The 25,937-nt window shown below is 48.4% G+C and overlaps 2 protein-coding genes and 1 non-coding gene across 5 annotated transcripts in view; 1 reads left to right on the top strand and 2 right to left on the bottom strand.

The window, feature by feature from the left end:
• The window catches only part of LOC139048898 (uncharacterized), a 54,839-nt gene that overhangs the window by 4,716 nt on the left and 24,186 nt on the right, over positions 1-25,937 (top strand). The window lies entirely within an intron of this gene.
• On the bottom strand, positions 3,121-3,224 carry LOC139049339 (U6 spliceosomal RNA). Its single transcript, XR_011508200.1, has one exon. It is a non-coding gene; the product is annotated as a U6 spliceosomal RNA (small nuclear RNA).
• The window catches only part of LOC139048900 (uncharacterized), a 94,841-nt gene continuing 78,823 nt past the window's right edge, over positions 9,920-25,937 (bottom strand). Inside the window, exons 1-6 of one of the 3 annotated variants that reach the window (XM_070523825.1) lie at positions 24,388-24,515; positions 23,561-23,662; positions 23,297-23,440; positions 20,015-20,147; positions 12,628-12,710; positions 9,920-9,955 (exon numbers count right to left, since the gene is read on the bottom strand). In XM_070523825.1, the coding sequence (XP_070379926.1) occupies positions 9,929-9,955; positions 12,628-12,710; positions 20,015-20,147; positions 23,297-23,440; positions 23,561-23,662; positions 24,388-24,510 (612 nt within the window). In that variant the 5' untranslated portion in view covers positions 24,511-24,515 and the 3' untranslated portion in view covers positions 9,920-9,928. Of the gene's footprint in view, positions 9,956-12,627; positions 12,711-18,685; positions 20,148-23,296; positions 23,663-24,387; positions 24,516-25,937 lie in introns of those variants that run through there. The other 2 variants (XM_070523824.1, XR_011508028.1) reach the window with 2 other exon arrangements.

Here is a 25,937-nt window from a genome sequence, read left to right as displayed (position 1 = left end):
GCGCCGGTGATTGAAGCAAACGAGAGGGCACCACAACCCTCTGTAATGTGCGGCGCGGGCTCGGGCCGCTGCAGAAACCACGGGGGTCCCGGACTAGGGACTCCCCCCCCCCCCCCCAGACTTTGTAAGGGCTGGGCCCTTAGGGCTCAGCTCACCCCTCTCCTGTAATTAGAAGAAATAAAGTTTATCACCACCACCACTAGGCTCGAGCAGGGCAGGGAAGCCTCGGGCACCACCAGAAGGGAGCGAGGAGCCACGTTTTCTGCCTTCGTGCTCCTACACTCTCGCACGATTGCAAAAATTAGACCGCGAACACCCTCTCCATCTAGCTGTAACATAAGTTAGGCATGACTGACCTTTGAAATGGTTGAACAAGATGTAACTGATGGAACTTGTGTATTTGGTTACGCAAATTCTGTAGTCAAGTGACCATACACCATTCGCAGCCCGCACAGGATGTTTAACGTATCCCACAGCGCAGCGTAGCAACTGGCCCAAGAGCTGAAGATAAAGAAAAAAAAACAAATGAAAACCCCGAGTCAGTGAAAAGGAGGTCGCAGGGCGTCATGTGCTTTTGCAGGGTAAAAGATTTACGTAATTTCTGTCGCATATCTGTACACGTGTACTTGTGTGATAGAGTTTCCCTTTCTGTCGCGCGGCGCATATCGCGATCCCATCACCCTCGCCCACTATGCGTACATAATCGCTGGCCGCAAAGCCATAGTTTCTCGATGGCAAAGCTGTGGTGTTCTTTTTGTCCTTTATACTCCATGTGTGTCATTCGGCCACGTTAAGTTTCTGCCATGCAATAAAGCATGTTTCAAGTTCAGTCGGCCTCTTCATTCGCGGAAGCCCTAGAACTTACGTTTGTGTCATGTAGTAGGGAAGGCCGTTTTTATTTGTGCTGCTGACGAAAAAAATAAAAGACGTTTTGAAAGATGAGTCAAATGCTATCTTCTTCGTGACAAACGTTATCACGAACTGTAACCCGGCCGCGCCTAGAACGCTGCCATCCTTTGACAACAAGTTAACGTGCTTAGAACAAAATTCTGTAGAGTGATCTCGAGACCTTTGAAAAAGAATATCCTGAAAAGAATATCTAACCGCTCTGCTATTCCGCAAACCAGGTCTCATCCTTGGACTTTAAACCAGCAATCCGACCACTCAAGAACAAAACCCGGCCAATTGTGTTCATAAGTTCCGCGATGAACTTACTACAAATCATTTAGGAGGCTCGGAGCAACGGTTTTCGGCGCCAGTAGGGCGGTAGTTACCACTATACAACAAGAGGCAATGTAGCGACAAGGGTCAAAATAAACGTTCTAAATCACGGGATAAAATGGCCTCGCGCGACGTCTGCGCGGCGAAGCGATGTCACGTGATCCAAGTTTCGACCCAAAAGCGACCTCCGCGCTGCTGCTACCAGTTTCGGCCATCGCACTCGGTACTTTTGGGTAATCTGCGGCAAGTGCAAGTCGGCCTGCGCGATAACTCGTCAAATATACTCACACTCGCCTAAGGCTTAATATGAATAAATATTGTGCGATTCTGTCAGAAAATTCAGAGTTCTGCCAGAGAGACGAAGCACGGATTGCGATAGGAAAATTAGTAGATAGCGGTATGAAGTGTAGGTAATAGTTTTATCAGCCGTATCAACTTGTAAACATTCTCTTACTAACTAAATTAACATTGATAGAATATGTAAGCGTGACTCAACGAGGATGTAGAAAGAAAGTAACACACGAAGACAGCGTTGTCTGCTGTTTTCTACGTCCTTGTTCAGTCGCGATGACACATTCTATCATGGATTCAAACCAACTAGCCAGTCAGTGTGTTCTAGCTAAATTGATCAGCACGGCGCCACGCGCGCACACGTAAACATGAACACACACCGCTCGATGACAGCGGAAACTGTCTGTGAAAGCACTGGAGCTTGCAATCGGGGCAGTAGTCGCGAGTCAATTGACCTCTGTGCATCTGTCGCTCCAATGCGTACGAAACGTCTTAAACACAGCGCATGCGAGGCTACCGGGACGACGCGCACTCTGCAAACCATAGAGTTTCCTCCAAAAATTACTAGATGGAACTCTGGCGCTGCAGTCGTTGTCCTACCATGGGAATGATGGGAAGTACGTGGATTTGTCTGATCTTCGTGCTTGTGGAATCAGACGTTCTTGTGGCTTTGTATATTACGGTATATTAATCTTATTGTCGTATATTTCAGCGCAATCTATATTCTCCTAAGTGCAGAAGACGCCGGGAACGCGTACAATTGCTAATAACTGCAACGACTGAGCTTGTCCAGGTGGCCAAATCGAAACGCGCCATGAGTCTCAAGGCACTGGCACGGCCGCGATAAATTCATAAGGGCGTTTCATTCGCTTGGCGATACATGCGTCCATGGCTTAATGGTTTCAATATCGGGCTTCCGTGCTAGAGTCCCTGTGTGCCGTCGGGTAATTTTAATGATGTTTATTTAATTAGTTATTGCGCAATATACTGTTAAAAATGACGAGTTCACACAGTCAAAAAGCCGTTTGAAACCAAAAGGACGAAGTTTGGGCAAATCCATGTACTTCCCCTAATTCCCATGCTGGGACAACCGCTACCATTGCAGCTCCCATAGACACTAGCAGCAGAGTTCCCTATAGTAATTTTTGTCGGAAACTCTATGCTGCAAACATCGTGGATCCGTTTGAAGGCGAGTCACGCGCGGGCGCGCTCTTTAGCCACTGTCAGACTGCTTTCAAGACAAACGAGCACCGGCAACGCGTCCCTATGGCGTCCGCCAAAGGCGTCCACCACGGCATGTGCGATTCCCGTGACAACGCCGTGGTGGACGCCGCGGTTGTCTCCACTCTGTGCGGAGCGGCGGGCGACGAGAACGTCGAGGCACGGAACAGCCGCCGTAGAAGAACGCCCTTTCACCACGACTCACTACCCTGCCTCGCATGCCACAGGAGAAGGCACGCATCCGGGCCTCCTTCCTCGCTCTCCGCATTCGAGATTGAACCGCGTTCGCCCGCTCACCCTCACATGCTTTCACTCATACCGAAGCTCACGGCGACGGCGACGGGAGATATATGCCTGGAGTGTCAATGTAATTGCTATCGCAATAACAAAAATGGGGACCGCTTCGCGATTTTGCTTGTCATCTTTGCGTAGGGGCGCCGCAAATCTTCTCTGCATCGTTCCAATATTTAGTATATGTACTTTGGAAGCGCCACCTGCTAATCTTTCGTTCATCTACACATCGTCATGATTTCGGTAGTACCAAAGCAGCAGTGAGAGTTCTTTAATATCCTAAGATTTGAGGCCCCGACGGTTAATGTATCAAAGAAAGTGCCGTGTTTTACAGGTATTAGGATTCTTATAGCAATCAACTGCTATACTGACGACAGTTCATATCAACGAACAGGATTGGTGTACCATACTATTTACCTCTACAACGAGGGAACTGCGCCGGCTGCCGATTTCGGTGCCTCTGTTTCTTCCGCCCTCTCGTGGGCATCACTCGAGTTAACACACATGCCGCGTAAATTCAAAGCGCGGTGCCAGAATTCCACGCAGAAACTACTCTGGGAGTTGTCTGAAGTGTGCGTAAGCATAATGCCACTTGCTCATATCCACGCACCCCGGTGTGTCCATTCTGAATATTATGAATCTTCATCCAACAAATATAAACCTTTTACAAACCTTAGTGGACCACATCCTACACTTATCAACTTTGTCTTCACGGCCACACTAACTTCCATGGTAAGCTTCGGGTGCGTCCCCGCGCCCCGCAACATGCAACCGGAGCACAACGACGGTAGAATTCACCGTTACGGTGTATTCTGCAAAAACTACAAGTACCGACTCCACATACGCTACGCTACCTTCTTGCCTATTGCATCCCAGAGCAGTGTGAAGGCGCCCTTCGCAATGGCGCCTTTGAGGTCCGCCTGGCAATGATCCCACGGGCATGAACTTTCGCCGAAGACTTCATATAAGACACCTGGACTGCCTCCCCTACTCCCTTTCTCTGTTAATAAACACGTTTGCATCGTCATCACGAGTGTTAACTCCAAAAGAAAGCCCAATGGTCATTGCGAACCCGATTGAAGTCTCCTAGTCGACTGTAACGCTTTCGGTGCGCCGGAAAGCTGGACGTCATCTCCCAGTCACAGGCGTACATTCTTCCATTCGACCTGGGGGAGCCGGCTGGCCGTGTGGTTCACTGGATGGTGTTACCCTTAATGTGACGCGAGTTCTTATATGAACGAGCACACTCTTCTTTTAGCATCATCTTTTTTTTATCCTATTTCCTACTTTTTGACAGTGCCGACCAAGGTAAAGGAGTGAGCCTTGTGGTGTAGACAGTAACGGTGCAGTCAGCAAGCATTCAACATTGACAGTCGAACACTCTCTCTCCTGTTTACCGATATTTATGCTGGCTACGCTGTTCTGTATGAGGGGCGTCACTCAGATGGCGAATAACAAATGGCCGCATTCTGAAAAACTGAGTAAAGGCTTTTGTTGTGGTAGCATTGGTCAGCATCAAGGCACATCAGCTGATACGAGCGTACAGCAGATATAGTAGCCAAATGCACAGAACTGTTGAGCCTGTAGATGGTTTTATTGAACATAGTTATGAACAAGGTATAAAAGAAACCGTGTGAAATTTGTGGCAAGCAAATATTGACACTTGTCCGAAGTATCGCTGTCACATCGTCAATAGTTTCGTCATTAAAACTAGTTTCCGTTATGTCGTCCAATATTTTGCCTACCGACATGCACGCCACTTTGCAACGGCAATCGACATACCCCCAGCCTTTGATCTCAAGTTTCGTCTGCTGCTGAAGATTTAGTTTTTGTTTATCCACATGAGCATGCTAATTCCACGCGTATCCGGCAGTCTCAACAAGAGTCAATTGTCCTCAAGTAATGTCCAATCCAAGTTTCCAATAATGCTGGCAATCCTGCATACCTACGTCGGTACAAACCTGCACAAGATGATGCGAACCACTATTTGTGCGAAGGAAACGTGCGTGTTTAATAAGTGCATATGCAAAGCTGCGTGTTTTTGATGCGATTGCATCGCAGCAATGTCGGCATTTTACATTTAGGAGGCAGACTCAATGATTCTTCAACAGACGCCGATGGCAAGCAACCAATCAGCAGTCTACTGGAACACTCAAAAGTTCAGACTAGCGATTGTTAAAAAAAAGAACAACCTTTATTACAACTTGTATAGGCTAGCTTTCACCATGCGTCATTATTTGCAGCTGGACATATCGCCTTGTCCGGAAGCCGCCGATGCGGCAGATGAAAGTTAGTGATAATACATTAAAATCAGGTGTCTGTATCAACTCGCATCCGGTGCGTACATAGACAGTGAACTTATACGAGACGTCGCAAATAATGCTCCCTCTCTTTCTCCCTCCTCAGAAGGGCGGATTGAAAATAAGCTTCAAGAGCAAACGGTAAAGGACTACCCATGGTGTCGAGCCACAGCCTGCGACTCGAGTGCTAAGAAAGCTGTAAAATGAGAAGACTAAAATGTCTATGATGATACAGAATACCGAAAAATGAAATGGGATGGCTCGAACAAACAATGGCCGCGTGCATTCCACGTCCCGAAATCACACTTCGCCTCAAACTCATCTCTGGACACATTTGTTGCCTACGATATAAGTCAACGGGGGAGCGAGTGGCGATTGGTACCGTTTGCTACATACAAGTCACTCTGGCGAGGGCACGACACACTGAATCAGGAAGTGTAACCATTCGAGGCATAATTCAAGCACAATAGTATGTCGACCGCTCGTTATGGGGCTTTGTGAAGGTTCCATGAACACCAGCATTGGGGACATCGGGGAGCAGGCTCCAAAACGATCGTTAGGCGAAGGTGCTACACAAAGAATGACTTGGCGAACTCCCTTCAGGGTTCCAATACGTCGGCTACCTTCAGGTACCGGCGAATGTGAATCCAGCAGTCGTAGTTCAACTGGTCCAGCTGCATGCCGCCGTCGTGCCGTGCATTGCACTCGACGCGTTTCTTGACCACGCCGGTCACGCGCATGTAGTCGTGGACGTCGCTATGGGCCAGCCACTGCCGGACGCCACTGACCATGGCCGCAGCTTCGGCCTCCCCTCCTAGAGACGCCCTGGCTCGAACGTTGTCAACGAGTACCGGGTGCTCCGAGAGGATCTCGAAGGCCCGCGCACAGTAGGGGTCGTGGTCTCCCAACACGAATCTGGTCGCTCGTTCCACGAGACTGCAGTTACGTCGCACGATGTCTTGGGCAACGAACATCTCGGCGTTGACAGGTGGGCAATCGTTTATTTCGAGGCGAAGCAGGTTGTACCTCTGGGCCAGACGGGGCATTAGACGTCCCAGGAAGGCCACGCAGAAGATTTCGCCGAAGTCCTTGAAAGAGAGCTCGTGAAGACGGGGATTCGTGGCGGCACGGGCGAGCACCGGGTAGACATCATCGTCCAACTCCACTGTTGACTCCAGCACGATCTTGGCGATGCCGAGGTTCGAAGAGAAGGCGTCGCACAAGTCATACATAGAATAACGTAGAAACATGTTGCCGCCGACACTGATCTCAATTGCTTTCAACGCGGGCGCGTTTCTTATGTAAGTGAAAAGTGACGAATAAATGCCGCGGTGGAAGAAGTTGAGAAACACGGTGAGCGATGTGACGTGGCTGCAAGTACCCAAGACATCCATGGCGCTTCGGAGGTCACTCCTTCCGCGAAGGTATCCGTAACTGAGAACGACGGCCGTCACTTCGCGACAGTCCGAAAGCTTCGGAAGATCTCGAGGTCCAACGCGATGGTCGCCGATGCAGACCCTGTGGGCGAGTCCGCACTCCCGTATCGTGCCGCAGACATCGCGCAAGCCACCGTCGTGGGGCAGACTGTGCAAGGTCAATTTCAGGATGGAGCGGTTGCGTGTCAGTGATCGCAGTAAGATGCAGCAGTCTTCGGTAGTGGACCACAAGATGTCCAGGACCAGCTCCTCCAGAGTTGTGTTTCTCTGCAACGCCGATGCCCAAACACGAGCATCGACCGCGCGCGCGCGTTCAAGTGGGTGGTGATTAATCAGTCCATCGCCGAAGCCAGTGAATCGCAGGCTCAACGTGCGGAGACTACGACTCTCGGCAATCACTCTCGTGAAGAGCCCACAGTCTCGGCTTCCGACATAAAACTCTGCCGCGAACTCGTGCAGCGTTGTCATTGCGGAGATGGCCTGCACGAGGATGGGCCATCCTGGTGCGGTATCGAAGTAGACCGCGCTCAGAGTGAGTTTACGAAGCGTCGCGTCTTTCTTGGTCAGATACTGCACAAACCGCTCTGACGGTCGGTTCCGGGGGCCACACGAAAAGACGCAGGCTCCGACGGCGAGTTCCGTGATCGTGCAGTTCTCGATGAGCGCGTCGATGAGCTTCCCGGCCGTGGGACGGCTCATTCTCGTTGCCGCCACGTCCAACGACGTGAGTGCGGCACCGTCTCGCGTGAGCAGGCAATTGGGGATCGTCATTCTCTCACCGCAATGGCCGCCGACATGCTGGCACGCGAATTCGCCAGCGTAGTGCAAGGACCTGAATCTGTCGGTGCACGGGTTGCGGATTGCCGGCTCGTCTCTCACGATTCCGGAGACTCTGAGTCGTCTCAGACTCGACGAAGACGCCAGGACTGCGTCCAGCGGACCTGCGTTTGCCACTGAGTAGTGCAGCTCTGCAGACACAATGCACCGGTGCTCAGCGATCAGGCGGCACAGGAGGAAGATGGCCACCCGCTCGGTTTGGCTCGGTAATCGGCGGCGAATGGTTGGCACAATCACGACGCTCACTTCTCCGAGCTCGTCTCCCTTGTCTTCTGTGAGCTGAAGACCCGCGTGCCACAGGACTTCATTGTAGGCTGTCAGGTGTCGCAGCAGCTGACAGACGCGGTTCTGGCTTCGCGTGCAGTTCAGACGAACCAGCTCGCCAGAAGCGAACTCGCCCTCCATTGGGAAATCCACCTTTCAGGCAGAGCTGTCGAAGTGATCACCGCGGTGCCGACGTGGCCACTGCGGTCCCTGTCTCTCGTGGGAACAGGTGTCTGCGATGGTCACTCAAATGTCGGCTGCTTTTCACACACACGTTGTGCGTAGCCCAATCTTCAACAAATCACAAGACGCATAGGTAGCAAGAGCGGTTAAACATCGACATTGTCAGGGACGATGGGAGGGGTAGCTCGACAAGCAATCTTGACTGACAATGCAGACCGTCGAGCACACGCTTAATCGCAATGACGGCAAACCCTCCCCACGTGTACGCTTGTCGCTTACGTCACATCCTAAAGTAATCTCTAGCGTTAACAACGTCTCGCCTTTCGGAACAAACTACGAGATTCCTTTCTTTTCTATGGTTTCATTTTTCTTTTCGTTTTTGCGCGGTCGCCACAGTTCCTATGCGCAGAACGTGAATTTTCGAGTCGATACATCAACGCCGTGACGAAATTTTTGCCACCGCGAAATTCAACCGCGAGAACGACATATGTTATCATTTTGTCTTGTTTTGATAGTTTCACGAAGTTCTCAAGATAAATTTTACAAATTTAGCTGATAAGTGTAAGCGGATATTCCTCGTTACGCATTTATTGCACCCTTTACTGTGCCGAGGCCACGGAATCCACACAAATTACTTGTCAGCAGTGTAACCGTCCACTTCTGATAGGTATCGCTCACCTTTTCTTCAAGAGCGGGTGGACTTATCTTTCTAAATTGATAAACTTTGTTTTTTTCTTACATTTCGAACCGTCAGTCTTTGTCGAAGGAAGAATATTCTGCGCTTGCATGTGCACGATGGCGCTTAGCGGCCCCTAAATGGTCCTGGACGCATATGTGCACTGTTACCGAACAATACGCGAGCCACGTTTTTTTTCTCTTTTTTATTGGTTGACACGACTCGTAACTCAAAGGCAGTCATTGCCGCGTATAGATAATGCAGGCCGGCAGTCACGTGACAGCCAATGAAACACGCAAAGAGTGACACGTGGAATCAATCTAGCGCCTAACCCCGTACACCTACTAAATTTCACGACGTATCAACAGCTTAACCGCACGCCTTTCTTGTGCTTCAAATTCACGTTCAGCGCAGGTGCGTAAATGAGCGGCGGAAATTGAAGCGGCCACTGAAAACGCAAACACCAACCATAGGCGGTAGACGCAACGTCTATGTCGGCACCAGCTAAAGAATTCCCGCAATCTTCCAGAGATCCAGATCTTCTTGCAAAGGTGAAGTCGCTGGTTCGGGGATGATTCCCTCTACACGCACACGGGACGGAAGTCACTTCCATGATCGGCTGCGACACCTGACAGCCTGCAACAAAGTGTTGTGGCACGCCGGCCTTCAGCTGAGGGAATATTCTCGCAACGAACTCGGAGGCCTAAGCGTCGTGATAGTGCCAGGCACTTGCCTCGGATTCCCACATTGCGAATTGTGCACCCACAACGAAAAAAGAACCCTGTCCCTATTACGCTGGCACCTCAAACGGCACCGGTGTATTGTCTCAGTGGCGGGGACCTACGGAAGCGCGAACACAAGCGGGCTGGTAGAAGCCCTGGAATCCTCGTCGAGATACAATAGGATCGTTATCGTTGGCCGTCTACGTCCTGTAAATGCGGCTGTTTGATCTGCATAACTTGATGCTGCAAGTGTCATCCGCAGTTAGCTTACCATACAGCAATACCGTTGGCCGATAAATATTTGTAGCGAATTAAATTTTATTGCCCCCAAAAATGCAGAGGCTTAGAGATCGGCGCGCCTTTATTAGCCTGCATAAGAAGCGGATGATCGTGCCCTGTAGTCGTAATTCGATCGCATGCGCCTTGGGGTACAATAAGACAAAGGATACGTGCTTTTCTGTAATTATGTTTCGAGGTGAAGCGTCTTCAACGAGGATCAAAGGGTCTCGTTTGCTGAAACCGGCGTAACGAAAACATGTTAATTAAAGCATTTGCGCTTATATTTCTGCAACCATACTACCACCACCCCTATTAAGGAGAACGATATCAGCGACTTGCGGTTCCAAGGAGGCAGTCATTCCTACATATGAACAAGGGGGCAACGTTTGTCAAAAAAAAAGTTGAATAAACGTCCTGAATTCCGGGATAAAATCGCCACGTGCGATCTCGCAGCGGCGAAGCAATGTCACGTGACCACTTTCCACCCAAAAGAGACTACAGCGCTGGCGCTAACGGTCTCTAACAATCCTTACAGACTGACAAACGGCGTGCCGCAACTACCTACGCGGCAGAATAGGGCACGGAGCGCTCCGCATACTCCGCTCCGGAGACCACATAACACAACGACAAACCAAAGAAGAACTAATTAGGCATACGATAGCATGGACGCCGGGACACACGGGAGTGGCAGGGAACCAAGAGGCGGACAGGATAGCTCGAGGGTACACTTATTACAGAGCATCCAACGTAGGCCACCTCGAGGAGACCTAACATGTACCCAAGACTATTCGGTGATACTAAATTACTATAAACGGGCTCGTACCGTACCCAAACGTACTCAGCAATATTTATCCCACACAATACAATGACAAATGCCCCTGGTGCCACGAAACACCCACGCTGTATCCCATAACGTGGACATGCCAGAAGTTAGACCTGGTAGCGGTTATACCAAACCCGAGTGTGGAGCAATGGTAGGGAGTGCTCTCCAGCGATCGCCAGGTCGAACAAGAAGGTCTGATTTGGCGAGCACAACTGGCAGCAGCATCCAGCGGAGCCCTGGACTAATGGCAACCGACCATTGTGCTGGAAGATGGACGAAGCCAAATGAAGACCGCAGAAGACCAGCGAATCTAGAACTAATAAAGTTTTTCACTCACTCACTCACTCACACTCCAGTTTCTGCCCTCTGGCGTCGTACCTTTAAGTAATCTGAGGTGAGTGCAAGGATTCAGGGCGAGCCGGGATGGCTGGTGGCCTCATAAGCTCTGTCTTCGAGTGTGCCTGGAATGTTTATTAATTCACACCCTTCAAAGCGAAAAAGGGTGAAAATCAATCTATAACTCGCACACTCACACCCTTTTTGGACGTGAAGGTTCATGCACGGATGAAGCTCACCATGAGTTGGATTTTTTGCCCAACCAGCAACGTATTCGAAGTGCGTGAGAGTGTACGCATTCCATCTGTGTTGATTTGCTGTCATCTCTCGCGAAAGTCGAGTCCTCGACGTTTCGTTAACATCAGCACATCATATTTCTGAACCGATTTTGTAGATATGTATAAGTTATGCCATGCAAAATATAACAGCCGCGTTTGATGCGGTTTTGTGGAAAACTATGTTCTTCACGTTGGGACGTGTTGTCCATTATCAAAGGTCAAATTGTAGCGAAGTAAGCGCACATTTATGCATGATATCCCAGCTTTCGTTCACAAAACCTTAAAAAAAGATGAAAGGATTAGTTCTGTGCGAATAAGAGTAAGTGCATGTCGTTCGGATTATTGTTCAGAAACCGCCAATATTTTTTTCTCAAAGGCTGAACTAGCTCTCATAACAGTGGTCATTCCTCTACGACTGGCTCTGTGAACGACTGACACTTTATTATTTTTCTGCTGTCTCCCCCTCATCTATTCTTCCCCTTTTCCCTTGCCGAAGTGTAGGGCCACCAGCCGGGTATGTCCTTGGTTAACTTCCCTACCTTCACTTTTCGTTTCTAGCTCTTTACCTCTCTCTTAGGCTCTCAATTTTCTTTCAAGTTTCTTTACAAGCTGATGCATTTCTTCAATTATTCTAAATTCAATTATTCTAAATTATTCTAAATTATTCTTCGAGTGAGGGAGCTTAGTGATGCGATGCATGTCCCACTCCTCGAGCCTCGCCTAATGTATCCAAACCAATTGTTACCGCCTTGGTAGTGGCAGGTCATAGAATGTGACATATCCTTTTTAGAGGTAACAAAACAGGCACCAGAGATCGAAATACGAACTCATTTCGTAGAACTCCAGCACAAGCACTCCTGCGCAGAGTTCTACACAGACGCTTCGAAGTCTAATGCCGGGGTGTCGTATGCTGCCGTCGGCCCATCCTTCTCAGAATCTGATGTACTACATTCGGAAACAAGTATATTTACGGCCGAGGCCTACGCATTACTGACTGCTGTGAAGCATATAAGAAAATCAAAACTCCAAAAGTCAGCGATATATACAGACTCCCTAAGTGTCGTGAAGGCCCTGATGTCACTCTATACACACAAAAATCCAGTATTTCATGAACTATATTCCGTCTTGTATAAAGCGTACATATCAAACCAGCATACCATTATATGCTGGGTGCCTGGCCATAGGGGCATCGAGGGCAACGTTCTGGCGGACGAGATGGCCACGTCTATAGCATCGCAAGCCGTTAACCCTACCGTTGAGGTGCCTATCACAGATCTGAGGCCTTTCTTGAGAAGGAGGCTGCGGGCCCACTGGCAACGCATGTGGGACGCGGAAAAGGATAATAAGCTCCACCTAATAAAGCCACAGTTAGGACTCTGGCCCTCTACAACAAAATCGCGCCGAACAGATGTCCTATTCTGTCGTTTAAGAATAGGACACACATTTTGCACCCATAACTTTCTACTCACCGGTAGTGAACCTCCAACCTGTGGTAGATGCGGGGAGAGGCTGACCGTACTCCACGTCCTCCTGGAGTGTCGGGAAGCCGAATCTGAGAGAAAGAGACATTTTTCCTTAGCCTACCGACAGCACATTCCCCTTCATCCTGCGATGTTTCTTGGCCCAGAAGCGCTTTTTATTACAGACACAGTCCTAGGTTTTCTCCGAGATGTGGTTTTACATGCTGTTAGTCCCATGCATTCGTAGCGCCTCCTCTCTTCAGAGGATGCCGCTGCGATAATTGCTTTGCATAGCACATGCCTCCAGGCCCTTGTGTTTTTAAGGGCTCTAAGGAGGCAGAATTGCTCTAGCATTTCTTATAATCTGATATATTTTACCTATCGTATCATTCTTTTTAAATGCATCGAAATTTGCATAGTACAAGTCATATGTTGTCGCCATAATTTTATTACACAGATTTTATGCACTTTAGAGCGTATATTTTAAGGCCCCTTTACAGCCACGTCACACCAATTTCATAGTAATCATAGGTACACTGCACACCCACTACCACTGACATGGCGCTCTTTGGCCATTCCTGGCCTTTGCGCCATAAAACCCCATACATCATCATCGTTTATGCACATTCATTTCAAAAGCACACACCTAGGAACGTGATGAAGCAGATCAGATTCCCTAGTGACTTTTCTCCCTATTTTTCTTCTTTTTTTTCTTCTTTTAGGAAGGGGCTAGGTTGGGGAGGGCGGCAGTTTCGTCTGTTTTTGTAGTGGCCAGAGGACTTTCAGCTCTGATACAGAGGCGCCGATGCAGTGAGAGGGTGCTCTAGCGCAACGGCGTCACTTTCATTGCCAAGTGATTCATTGTACCCATGACCTATAGATGGCACACTAAATCGAGATTAAAACCGAAATGGCTGTTTGGAGGAGGACTGCAAGTGAGGCCGAGGGCACGGCAGTACATTGTAGATCAATTTGTGGCAAATGTGACAAAATGCCGCTGTCATTACGTGACATATCCCATGAGACACCGAAAGAACTAAGTAACGACTGAAATAATTCGTTAATGGATTATCGAAACGTCTAAATGAAGTGTCAAGTTGAAACATCTGCGTATTGTTAGATATGGAGCTGGTTCCTGCGATTACTTCGAGTTCCCCAGACCACATCGGATTGCAGCACAGCTAATTGAGGAATGCAAAAGCAGGAAAGCGCATTCCAGAGAAGCGGCCGAGCAAACAAGTTTGAGGCAACAAGTTTACGTGCCAACAAGTTTGTGCGCCGCCGGGGTTAGCAGGTGGGCATCCGACAATGAAGCAGGTGCACGAGCGCCCCCCGCTCCTTCTCCAGCCTACAAGTGGATTGCCAGTCTGCGTGGCAAGACCGCAGAGAGCCCCGACAGGTGTGCCACGCGACACGGGCGCCTACCATTGGCTGCAAGTGGCGTCATCGGAGTGGACTCTCCCATTGGTCAAACATGACGTGACTTGCAGTGCTCTAAGGGCTTATAAGAAGCCTTCCAGAGAGACCTGAACATTCTGGGACATGCCCTGATTCCCTGATTCACCTCTCTCGAACTTCTTGCCGCGGGCCGCAGCGTCCGAGTTGCTGCCGGCCCGTAATGACTGTACTACTGTTACCTGACGCTCCTCTCCCTGTATAGAATGTAGAATAAATCCCTCCCAAGTTTTGGTTTTCATCCCGAAGTCCCGTCCCCCAACCCCTACATCTGGTGGCAGCGGTGGGATCGCCTCCGAATGCATCAGCTGGTGGCAGCGCTACGAATCAACCTTCGTCGAGAGAGATCGTAAGGAACCGGGAAGAGCAAAGAAGAGAGAGCCTTCGTCGAAAAAGGTCCGAAGAAACTGGGAGTAGCGAAGAAGGAGCGAGCCTTCGACCCAGGGAGTCCGGAAGGAACCGGCAACAGCGGACGAACGAACCGGATGGCAGGGTGCTGCAACCGTAAGTGAGCGCGTGGTTTTTTAGAGCGCAGCTCTTTGGCGTCCGTTCCTGGGTTTCGCGTCGTCGTCGGCGTCGTCGGCGTCGTCGTCGTCGTCGGCGTCGGCGTTGTCGGCGTTCTCGTCGGCCTCGTAACCAGCTCGCCTCCGCCGCCGCGCTCCGCCGCCGCGCATGCGCCGCTGCTCCGCCGCCGCGCATGCGCGCTGTCGGCTCTCCGGGCGAGGGAGGATGATGGAAGGGAGGAGGAGAGACTGTGGAGGAGGGCTGGCTACACAAATGGCTCTTTGGCGTCCGTTCCTGGGTTTCGCGTTGTCGTCGGCTTCGTAACCAGCTCCGCCCCCCTTTCATCCCCCCAGCGCTAGCAGCGACCGACTGATACCGCTTTCGTGAGTCCGCTACCGCACTCACGAAAGACGTCGTGCACTTCCTGCAACACGCATTAACCGTCCATCGATCCACACCGATGTTAGTAGTGGGGGACTTTAATGTTGACATAAAGACAAACAGCAATTTCCTAACACTTATGCGGGAGAACATCCCGTTCCTCTCGCTCGTAACGCGTCCCACGGCTGTGACAACCTCGCGAGGCACTTGTATAGATCTCGTCTTTGAGAATCAAGCATTGGTGTACCAAGTCGAACATATATCAGTCTATTTCTCCGACCACAAAGCTTCCTTCATGACTGTCAAGAACTGTTAATGGAGTCTTTGTTAAAGGAATACGTGTGAAAAATAAAAAAAAATTCTGTGATAGCGCATACATGTGTTGCTCGATTTCTTTGCCTCAATCTATCGAAAAGGTGAAACAGCTTATTTGCTGCGCTCAAATTTCGCATTAGGAAGTAACGTAATCGTCGGTAATTTTTTCCTTATGATTCGCCAGACTCAAAGGTTGTGTGTTCAATTTTGATAGTTCTGGGAATCGGGAGTTTGATGCATTGTGTGTTTGCACAAATTAATTAAGGAAAACAGTTTTAACCACCTGTCGGGGCAGCTGCCATGGATCTTAGAAGGTTGACGAGGTTAGACTTGTTGTTGGTGTGCGACGATTTGGGAGTTGAGGCGGACGAACGGATGAAAACGCCAGCTATCATAAAGGCGATTGAAGATAGTGGCAATGATGATAAAAGCATTGAGCTTGCTTGGGAGGTGATACAGGAGCCACTGGAGCGTGTGCGTCGTGTACGTTTGCGAGAGCGTCGTGAGCTTAGGAGTGAGCGTCAGCGTGAAGAACGCGAGAATGAACGGAAGCAGGAGCTTCAAGTACTTACTCTTGGGTGTCAGCGTCACGGACGTGAGAATGAACGCGAACGTGAGCGAGAGGAAAAGTTTGAGAGAGAGAAGGCAGCACTGATCAAAGAGATACAGGATTGTGATCAGTTATTGGCACAGAGACAACGGCTGTCTGAGAATTCTGTACGTAGTACAGAGCGAAAGGATGAGGAAGCATCGAGCGGATTTTTGCCAGAAGCCGACGAAAAGAGTAGTGCCTGTGAGATTAGCTGCAGATTGATAAGTGAAGGGAAAAGGCTAGCTGCTAACGATGCCTTAGTGGCAACAGAGGCCGTTAAAGGCCGCAAGGAGAGCGACGAGGTGCTGTGCCAACAGATGACTGTGGAGACAGCTAGGCCAGCTGCGAACAAATTGGCACAGTTACCGAGCGTGTGCGTCGCTGGTAATGTTAGCGAGGTTGCTAGCGAAGAAAAGGGTACTGCTGACCAGACAGAAGCGAGCACCCATGTCAGGCCAGAGGTGCGTGCAGAAGTGAAGTGCGAGCTGGACGATGCAGTTGAGAATGGTTCTCGGGGTGGCGAGCTCCGTAGCTCACGAGAGAACAACTGCATTGTTCAGGGATCGGTGCGGCTCTCCGCCAGTCTAGATAGCCTAGAAAGGGATGGTTCAGTTAATAATCATTCGGACTGTGCGCGTGAGACAGCGATCGATACCGACGGGCCGTGTGCCGATGCACAGCGTGAGCTGGGCAATGTAGCAGAGGGCAGTTCGCAAGAGTGCGAGTTGTCTTACTCGAGTAAAGCCTGCTGCATTGTGCCAGAGTCGGTTGAGCTGTCCGCCAGTCGAGGCAAAGTGAGAGGAGATTTAAATGTAAATCACTCAGACTGTGCGGGTAAGAGGCCGATCCGGGCCGACGAAACGTGTACCGGCCAGCACGAGGCACGAGAAGGCGACATGAAGGAGAGTGCTAAGAGAAAGCGCCGTAAAAGGAAGCGCAGTAAAGACCGGAAGACGGTAATTAATGTAGCGCCGCCAAAGATGGCGAGAAACCCGAAAGGGCAGGGCGCGAGGAAGAAGGTGCGGTCGTCTAGGACGATGTTGACGCATCCAAAATGGTCGAGCCACCGGTCAAAGGGGGACCGCGAAGAATGTTCTGCGCGGACGCGGACAAAGGGCACGGGGCAGTTAAGCTCCTCGTCGTTCCGTAGTTCTTTTTATAGCTCAGCGTGCAGTTCGAAGAAACGCAAGGTGGTAGGACGAGACCAGGTGGGGAGTAGCGACGCGGTCAATCGAGTTTGTGTTGAAAGCGGGGCGCGAGGACGCAAATTGGCAGGAGACCGTAACGTCTTGGGGGAGCTGATAGTGAATCAGCCCTTTTGTTGTCTCTCGGCAGCCAGAGTAGCTTTGAAACTTCGCCCACCGCGGGTCAGGCTGAAAGTATGAGTCAGTCGTAAGCAATCGGGAACGGGAAGCCAAGAGAGCTTCCGTAGAAGCAAAACGTGTTGTTTGTTTTTTATTTTTGAGCATCGGAAAATTTCGCGATTTGAGACTAGAGTTTCTTTCAATGTGTAAGGTTTGAGCTTTGTTTATGTTTTGGTTTGAGAAAGCTCCGAGCTTTGAAAGATGAGGTTTATGTAAACATGTAGTCTCGCGAGATGCTCATTAATAAGTAAATAGGCTTTCTTTTTGTGTGTGTAAGTAACCTGAGGGTCAAGGTTATCGTTCAGAGGCCTATGGTAAAGCGCGTGTGTTATTTAACCTTATTTCTTTTTAAGTATTTTTGAATTCTGCAAGGTTAAGCGCGTAGATTTTCAGTGAGTGCATGATTTGCACGGAGAAGCGTTCTTAGTTCCATTAGCGCGTGTCCTGTGTGGACGGAAGGAAGCAGACTTTATGACTGGGTTGCTAGTGTGTGCGTGAGGGCAGCCGTGTATTCTGACTTCTTTAGTGAACGTGCGTGGAAAGAGTTATTAAAAGACGCATTATTTTAAGAGTTCTGCGGAGTGTGTAAGTCCCGCAAGTTTAATTGTTCGTTTATGTCACGTGTCCTGTAGGACTTTCAGGAAAGAAACGTGAGTAAGCGTAAGTGAAAAGTTTGCCTACAACGCAAGTACGCGTTTTGTTTAGTGACCACAAGGCTAGTGCGCTTGTGATTACGTACTTGTGAGGTTGACCAGATTGTTCAGTGGCACCAATACGTGCGATAAGTACGCCACTGCGATAGATTGGAAACATGCTGTTCGTGTGGTTAGGCCACTTAAGTTATGTTCGGCTGTTTTCATTTGTTGTTTGCATCGTCAACGACCCTTTTGTTTTGCAACAACAATAGTACTCTGGTCTTGTCGGCAATCGAGGAGAAATGGATAGCTGTTTGGAAGGGTGGTTGGAACTGTTTTGTCGAAATTGGGGAAATAAAAGATCAGGGTTGATTTTGACTCAGTAATAGTCTGGCGAGTCAGGGGTGAAGAGCCTGCGCTTACGCGTGGTGCAGCGCTGTGCTGTTTTGTTTGTTTGACGTTTGTTCTCCAGGGCCTAGGATCCCGAAGTTCCGTCCTCCAACCCCTACAGTATACACTTCATTAAAATCTCCTGTGGCTGTGCTGATGCCACGTTTTTAGAGGTCTTAGAGGCTTCTTGAAGGAAATGTGTGAGAGCTTATATTAGACCTTTATCTTCAGTGGCAAATAAACTTGACATCTGTAGTCGCAAGTAATTTATATAAGAATTACTGATAATAGGCATTTATGGGATCGTAAGAAATTGGGCAAATGAGAGTTAACTTCAGCAGGATTCACACTTTCGACCCTGCATTCCTGAGTCAAGTGCCTTAACCAGTAGACCATGTGGGCTTTTTCAATTATTTATTTATTACATGGAAAACAATACTGACAATGAATTGTAGAGAGAACATCACACTCAAGACCCCAGGCAAACACATACATGCGTCCAACAAGTGGGCCCACTCAGGCGGAGGTTCCCACACAGCGTACACATTTATCACACAAGCTGCACTTTTACAAAAGGAAGATTTTGTAAATAGCGGGCTTTCGGCATGGCGATTATACAGTCTGAATCTCCAAAGGTGTGGTATAAAGCGAGTACCCACGACCGGTAGTAATGATATTTTAGAATAACAATAATGATAGGTGTAATGATAACTTTAGCAGCACGCCGCCACTGGTCGTATTGCTATTTCTTTTCGCTTTGCTGCTCCTCGTATTCATGCTGCTTCTCGGGAGTCCTGACTACGCATTGTCCACCCGTAGCGGTGGTGGAAGAATAATGAAATCAGCCACTTGGCTGGTTCTTTTATATGTGGAAGGCCTAATGACGTCACTCGCCATGTCGCAAGTCGCCATCGCCGCCACAGCTGGCACAACTGTAATCTTTATTGAGAAACCTATGTGCTGCGTGCTTCGTATTGTAATTAGGAGCACCTTGTCATCAAGGATGTGGTTTGGATGCTTGCTCTTCATTGAAACGAATGCTGTGCTGTATACTGTGTGCGTGATAAGAAAGAATCTATTCATTCTTCGCTTCAGTCGCTGAAGGTTTTTCTTTCTTTTAGTCGTAGAATGTTTTCTTTTTTCGTGAGGATGATGCCATGAAAATTCCCGACCAACCGCCAACAGCTTCGCTGTATTATAGAACTGGAAAACAAACGATCTCACACATTGTCTCACCGGTTGGTTCAATGGCTTGCCTCACCACATTCTGAGAATTTTGCTGGAAAGGAGCATTAGCTTGTTGCGAGCAAGTCTGTTTGTGCACTGTGAAGAGCACCACGCGTGCTTGCTATTGTCGTGCTTGACCATCGCACGCGCAAAATGGCTTAACAGCAGCACCTGTGCCTGCCTGGCTGGTGCTGTTACAGCCCGGACTATTGCCACGAAAAAACTCGGTCATACTGCCTTGTCTGCCAAACCTCCTCAGGGCATTTCTCTCCCGCATCACTGTGTGGCGCTAGCGTCTACAGCTGTGGGGCGACTGAAGGTTTAAATTCTGCGGTTGGGCACACGGGAGCAACCCTCGCTATATGCTCATTAACGCGAATAGCTTTCTAGATGAACTTGGCTACTCGCTCACATTGATAACCATCATTGATGAGTTCTGCAAGATTTGTTCTGTATTTCTAAAATCCGAGAGATCCGAAGAATGTGTTCGCAAACAAAAAGCTAAATGGACAGAAATGTTAACATTTACTCACAGATCTGCGTGTAAGCAAACCAACTGTTTGACGACATGGCATATGGGACAGATAGGTCTCTTGCAATGACATGAATGATGAGGAATGCAATCTCTATGATGTAATACCAGAATGTCACCACCAACACGGTTCCCTGTAATAGAAAATACAGCACGTAAATTTTCTGCCCATCTGCAGCAGATAAGATGCACTGAAAGTACAGCTCATTTGCACAGCGTGGGAAAGAAAATAGCAATGTCTGAGATGCATGGGTGAAAAGAAGCTCCGCAGTGAGTGACTTTGCGTGTTATGTCACAAATTACGTGATACGCTAGTCTGGTGTTTTATTCCAAGAATTTATTGAAGTGTGTATTGAGAAATACGAGAGGTCGCTATGGGGGGGGGGGGAGGGAAAGGGCACCCTGGGAGTAAATAAAATGTCTATGATTTTGCTGGTAAATATTTTGACAAAAAATGACTGAATCAAACTAGAAAACATTCTAAGGTAATGACATTGCGAATAATTACTAACATCACTTCACGTGGCACACTGTCCTTTTATAAGAAAATAATTTAGTATCGAGCGCACTTAAGCGGAATATAATTGTCATTCAAGCTATTCATTAGATGCTTTTAGTGTAGCGTATAGTAGCAAAAATAAGGACTTCTGTGATTACACACTGTCTATGTCCAGTATAGGCAAGAGGTGATGGGGCTCTAGCTCACGATGCTGGATAGATTGCCAACAGCATTCAAGTCTTCAAGCATCTCCAAATGATGGACACACCGCCAAATTGTTTTTCTCTTGGCACACCCAGGAGGCACTCTCAGGGCACTTATTGAACGTCCAATGGTTTTATTTTGGTCACGTTAGCGTTCTGCTTGGTTCCGCTATACAAATTTGAACCGTGTACTGTAGCATATGACAGCGTTAGCTTTGCACCGCACGCTAAGGCCAGCACACGCATTTAACGTGGAACTAAAATGCTTGTTCTGTGGATTTTCTTCTGCACTTGCTTCACACTCTGATATTCGAGTGGCATGGCTACCAACCATTACTTTCGAACCAAGCGGCTGCGAGAGCAGAGCTTACTCCGACAGCCAAATGTGCCAAGTGATGTCACGATCAAATTATCATTCTCTAGTTCATATCTCTACCCCGTTAGGAGCGCCATTCCAGCATCAGAGCATGTGCCGGCGCCGTTTGAATACCGACAAGTTGGACATTTCTGCAGGAGAGCGTCTCTGCACCCATCTCTGCACCCATGAAGTCATTTTGACGTACGTATGTCTTCAGAGACCCCTGTGGGATTCAGGGGGGTTAGTTGCCAGCACTCGCCATAAAAGCACCACGGCGAGACGTTTCCCAGAACTTGTGCGAAAACTTCCACTAGCAGGAGTCGAAGAATTGGTTCAAGCGTGCTCAGAAAGCAGACCGTGTCTATCGGCTCCAAGAGCCTGCTTATTGCTGATGTCAAAGTTTTGTGCCCTATGCCCATCCATTGTACTAATACGTTCAAGAAGCCAAGGGGTACATGGTTGGTTATTTAGAAGGGGGGATTAGCACATTTCCAGTGTTAGCGAACTCGTAAAGAATGCATGGATGGCTAGGGTATTTTAGCATAACTGCACAGGAGAAAAGTTGACCCACAGTGGGGAAAAATGGAACTAGGCCTAATTATAACCAGTAAATACTACACTAACAGGGCAGAGGCACAGAAAATGATCGTATAATGCGAAATTAGAGATGCATCACTGACAATCAACAGGCATGTTAGAGATAAGGTTGAATATGAAAGTATAGGAAACAGGAAATAATGAAAGGAAGAAACAAATGTAATGATAATTCGAAGTGCAAGCCACAACTTTCGGATCCAGGTGCAGGATGTCAGAACAACTGCACTCATACATGTGCCGATGACTGTTATGAGCAGCACGTGGGAAAAGCTCAAAACATATAGCGATGAGAAGTACAATCATAGATAGACTGTGTGCTCTATAGAGAGCTATGTACGGGGCGGTAATTTTTATGTTTTCCAGTATATTTAGAAATTGCCTGCTGCAGATAACACAATTCTAGTCTTTGAGCTGGATTATTCACGGAGGCGAAAACACTTACACGAGAAATTAAAACTCATATTCATCTAAATAAAATACAGTAATTAACCTCCTAATTAATCACTTTATGGCACATACTGCAATTTGCAAATTGGAGCCGGCGAGTTTGCAAGGTGTATCGACTTGGAATGAATTCCCAGTATTACACTAGTTTGTAGATGTGCACGATCAAACATGCCGCAAAGTGAACTTTTGTTAAACTGACTCTATTAAAAAATGCACTTTTATAAATAAAAGAACAAAAATAATTGAACCGTCCTACACTTTGGAAAATATACTCTCAAAACTGGTGTTATCCTGGAGATTCATCTTAAGCAGATACGTCTTGCAAACTCGCCACCTACAATTGATAATTTCAATATGTGCCGTAAAGTAACCATTTAAGAAGTTAATTCTTGAATCTTTAATTATTTGAATGGGTTTCGACTTTTCGTGCTACTAATGTCTACTGATAATTACAATGCTTGAATGACAACGATGAAATAATCACTAAGGCATGACGAAGAGGGCAGCACAGCATTGGATTGTGGACTGTACGATTATGATGGCATAGCAACAAAGAAATGCTGACGATAAGATAGAGGTGGCGAGAAGACATCAGAGTGACGACAACATACTTGTGCTGGAGGAGATGTCTGTATTTGCATATATTACGCGTTGCTTACAGACCGCCTCGGTTCGCACTAAATCCAGCTCCGGCTGATTGTGCATGTGTAACACTGGTGTAAGAACACAGATGTAACACATGGACACAAAATTCAACACGATGCTGTGACATGCAGAATAGGTCTTGCGTCATTTGCCCGCCGAGGTATGTGAAGCTCGCCTTTTGACGAACTGCGACGTATGGACAGGCTCTTAAGGTAATGCCACAGCGCTGTGACAGCACAATACCTGAGTGGCCTACCTATCCTAATGCAAGCACCAACAAAGACCGGCAGTATTTTAGCACCCCAGGGAGGAAAATTTGCCAGTATATTGATTGACCGTTATGCCTACTTCTCTCGAGAAAACCCAGCTGCAAGGGCATAATTACTAACTACAATATAACAGACAAGACGTTTTCATCTTTGGGATGCCTCTTGTATGTGTGACGGCCAATCGTTTTCCTCACATGACATCTTTGAGAAATATGCACTAATTCGTCACAAATATAGGTCACAAGGATATCGTGGAAATACTTACCGGGCCGCCTGGCCTGAGTTTTCCTGTAGCCTCCACGGCCTTCCACATCACTGCTGTTTCAAGCAACACGTGACCCAAAACCAAAACTGCGTGAAACTTGGGGTAATCTTTTGGTCCACACCAAGGCAGCAACGCGAGGAATACCTGTGCAGTCGTTTCATAGTTCTCAATATTAGAAAGCCTTGCATCGACTTGTTCCACAGCATGTAAAGGGAGATGTGCTTCTGCATCCGCAGCAGCACTCCACCTAAACTTTTCTGTTACAGCGCGTTTTGCAAACGCCTGTATCACAAGCGTTCCTGTCCAAAATCCGGTATCTTTCTTCTGTGGCATGACTTCAGAAAGACTCGGTAACACTCGGGTAACCTGAAAGTAGCAAACAGTGAGGCCAACATTAAGAGCAAAGGAATAATGGCACTTCGGAATTATAAACACTCGATCACACAACTTTGCTGGAGTGCGATAACACTCGAACTAGGGGAAGGGGGGAGGTGTCTATAAGACGCCATAGTGGTGCGCTTGGGATCGATTTCTACAACGCGCGTTTCTTCAACGCACAACATAAACCGCGGCAAATGAATGAAGGCCATAGGCGGAAAGTTCATTTTTCCAGGAGGGCGGGGGGGGGGGGGGGTAGGCGACCAGCTGCTCGGGTCCCAAAAGAAACTCAAGAAACCTTTAATGATGCGAATAACAGAACCCACTGGTAATGGTGGGGGGAGTAGGCTTCGGCATCGCCCAGGGAGGGGGTTCGGGTCCCGGTGCCCTGCCGTCGCGTTTAGAAATGTAGTTTCCTGCAGGATGCTCACGAGCAGAGTGTCGTATCCAGTGAGCCATTTTGCTCAGTGGGGTAGCAACAGAGGCGGCCGTGGGCCCCGTTTGCAAGGGGCTAGAGGGGGGGGGGGTGTCATGTACGTCTGAAGACACCTGGGAAATTGTCGATATCTTCGACTACAGCTGGCGGGGGGGGGGGGGTGCGTGACAGGAGACCTATGGGCCCCGGGTGCCAGACGACCTAGCTACGCCACTGCGGTCACTGCAGTCGAGAGATATATTTTCCGACACCAGCTGCTCACAAATATATTACTCACATTTAGACCATCTTCTTCCTCCACCAAGCTGGCACCCCCACTTTCCCAGTACGTGATGACTGTCTTTAGTAACACTGCTGCTTCCAGTACGAAGAGCACTGTGACGCAAATCAAAGACTTCATGTCTTCTCAAGTACTGGGTAGTGCGTGCAGTTATAGCACGACCCACTACGGGTGATTGGCCATGAATCGGGCGGCAGTGGGTTGGAAAAGAATAAATACCTAAATAGGATCTATTTTACTGAAAATGCGATATCAAATTAATTCTAATCGTTAATAATAATTTTCATGCTGTAGTTTCTTAAAATTAGAAGTTTATATTTTGGTTTATTGTTTTCGAAAATAAGAGTAAAATTAGCATGGAAGTCTACTTGTTTCCATTATAAAATTATATATGGCATCACATACGTTCCTATTACAGTGTCCTAGTGCCGACGCCCCCAGAGACAGAATGATCGGTAGCGTAATGGCTAATCCAAGTTGGTGGAAGGGACCTTCTTGAAGTCGTTTTCTATGCACGTTGAACCTACGACACTATATAAAGAAATGAACCATAGTTTCGGGTTCATTGCAGTAAACACATTTAGGAGAAGGTGCCAAAGTAGACCTATGGGAATAGAAATTAAGCCGCGGTATTCGGCAACGCAGATGCGTAAATGAAACTTCAAATTTTCCTTTTTCACACCATCCGCTGTGCCAAGGAAATCTAAGGTGCTGAAAATAGGCGTAATCTAATACACATGATTTGGCATGTTCTTCTTGAATGGAAAAATTTTTAAATCTTGCAGAAGTGACGTATGCCGAAGGTTTTAGGATCCTCAGTACCGGACCTTTAAGAGATACCGCTGCTAGTGCGTCTGCTGACTCGTTTAAAGTGAGCCCCACGTGCCCTGGCACCCATACCAGGTGGATGAGGCGTAAATGTTGGGGAACCAATGAATGAAATTCTCAGAGAATGATACTTGAATTGGGCACAGATAAAGCGGAGCCAACAGACAAGGAGTCGGTTAAGATTACGGCTGAATGGCCAGGATCCTAATCATGTTCTTCTCCGGGATGTTGTGTCCCTCGAGGGTCACCTCCGGTGTCGCTTGCGTTGGGTGCTTGCCGACCCTGAGGAGCTCGGACTTCTCCGTGGAGCATCGCAGTCCCCTTTCTCTGGTGTAGTTTTCCACGCAGGTCGCCGCTTCCTGCAGTTTTTCTTGCTTCTCGACGAGGGATCCTTGGGTGACCCAGATTGTGACGTCGTCGACGTATATCGCATGCTGGATGCCTCGGATTTCCATAAGTTTTCTTGCCAGGCCAATCATTGCGACATCGTAGAGGACGGGCGATATGACGGATGCTTGGGGTGTGCCCTTGCACGGTGTGGGGAAGACGTTGCTTCTCAGCTCGCCCAGCCCCACTGTCGCCGTTCTGTTGCTCAGGAAGTCCCTGACATAATCGTGCACTCTCTTTCCGCAGCTGATATTGTTGATGCCCTCCATGATGGCCGCGTGGCTCACGTTGTCTAAGGCCCCCTTTATGTCGAACACGCACCTATAAAGCGA

This window comes from Dermacentor albipictus, chromosome 8 (assembly GCF_038994185.2).
Source record: "Dermacentor albipictus isolate Rhodes 1998 colony chromosome 8, USDA_Dalb.pri_finalv2, whole genome shotgun sequence".
NCBI lineage: Eukaryota > Metazoa > Arthropoda > Arachnida > Ixodida > Ixodidae > Dermacentor > Dermacentor albipictus.
This window is presented reverse-complemented; position numbering and strand designations above follow the sequence as displayed.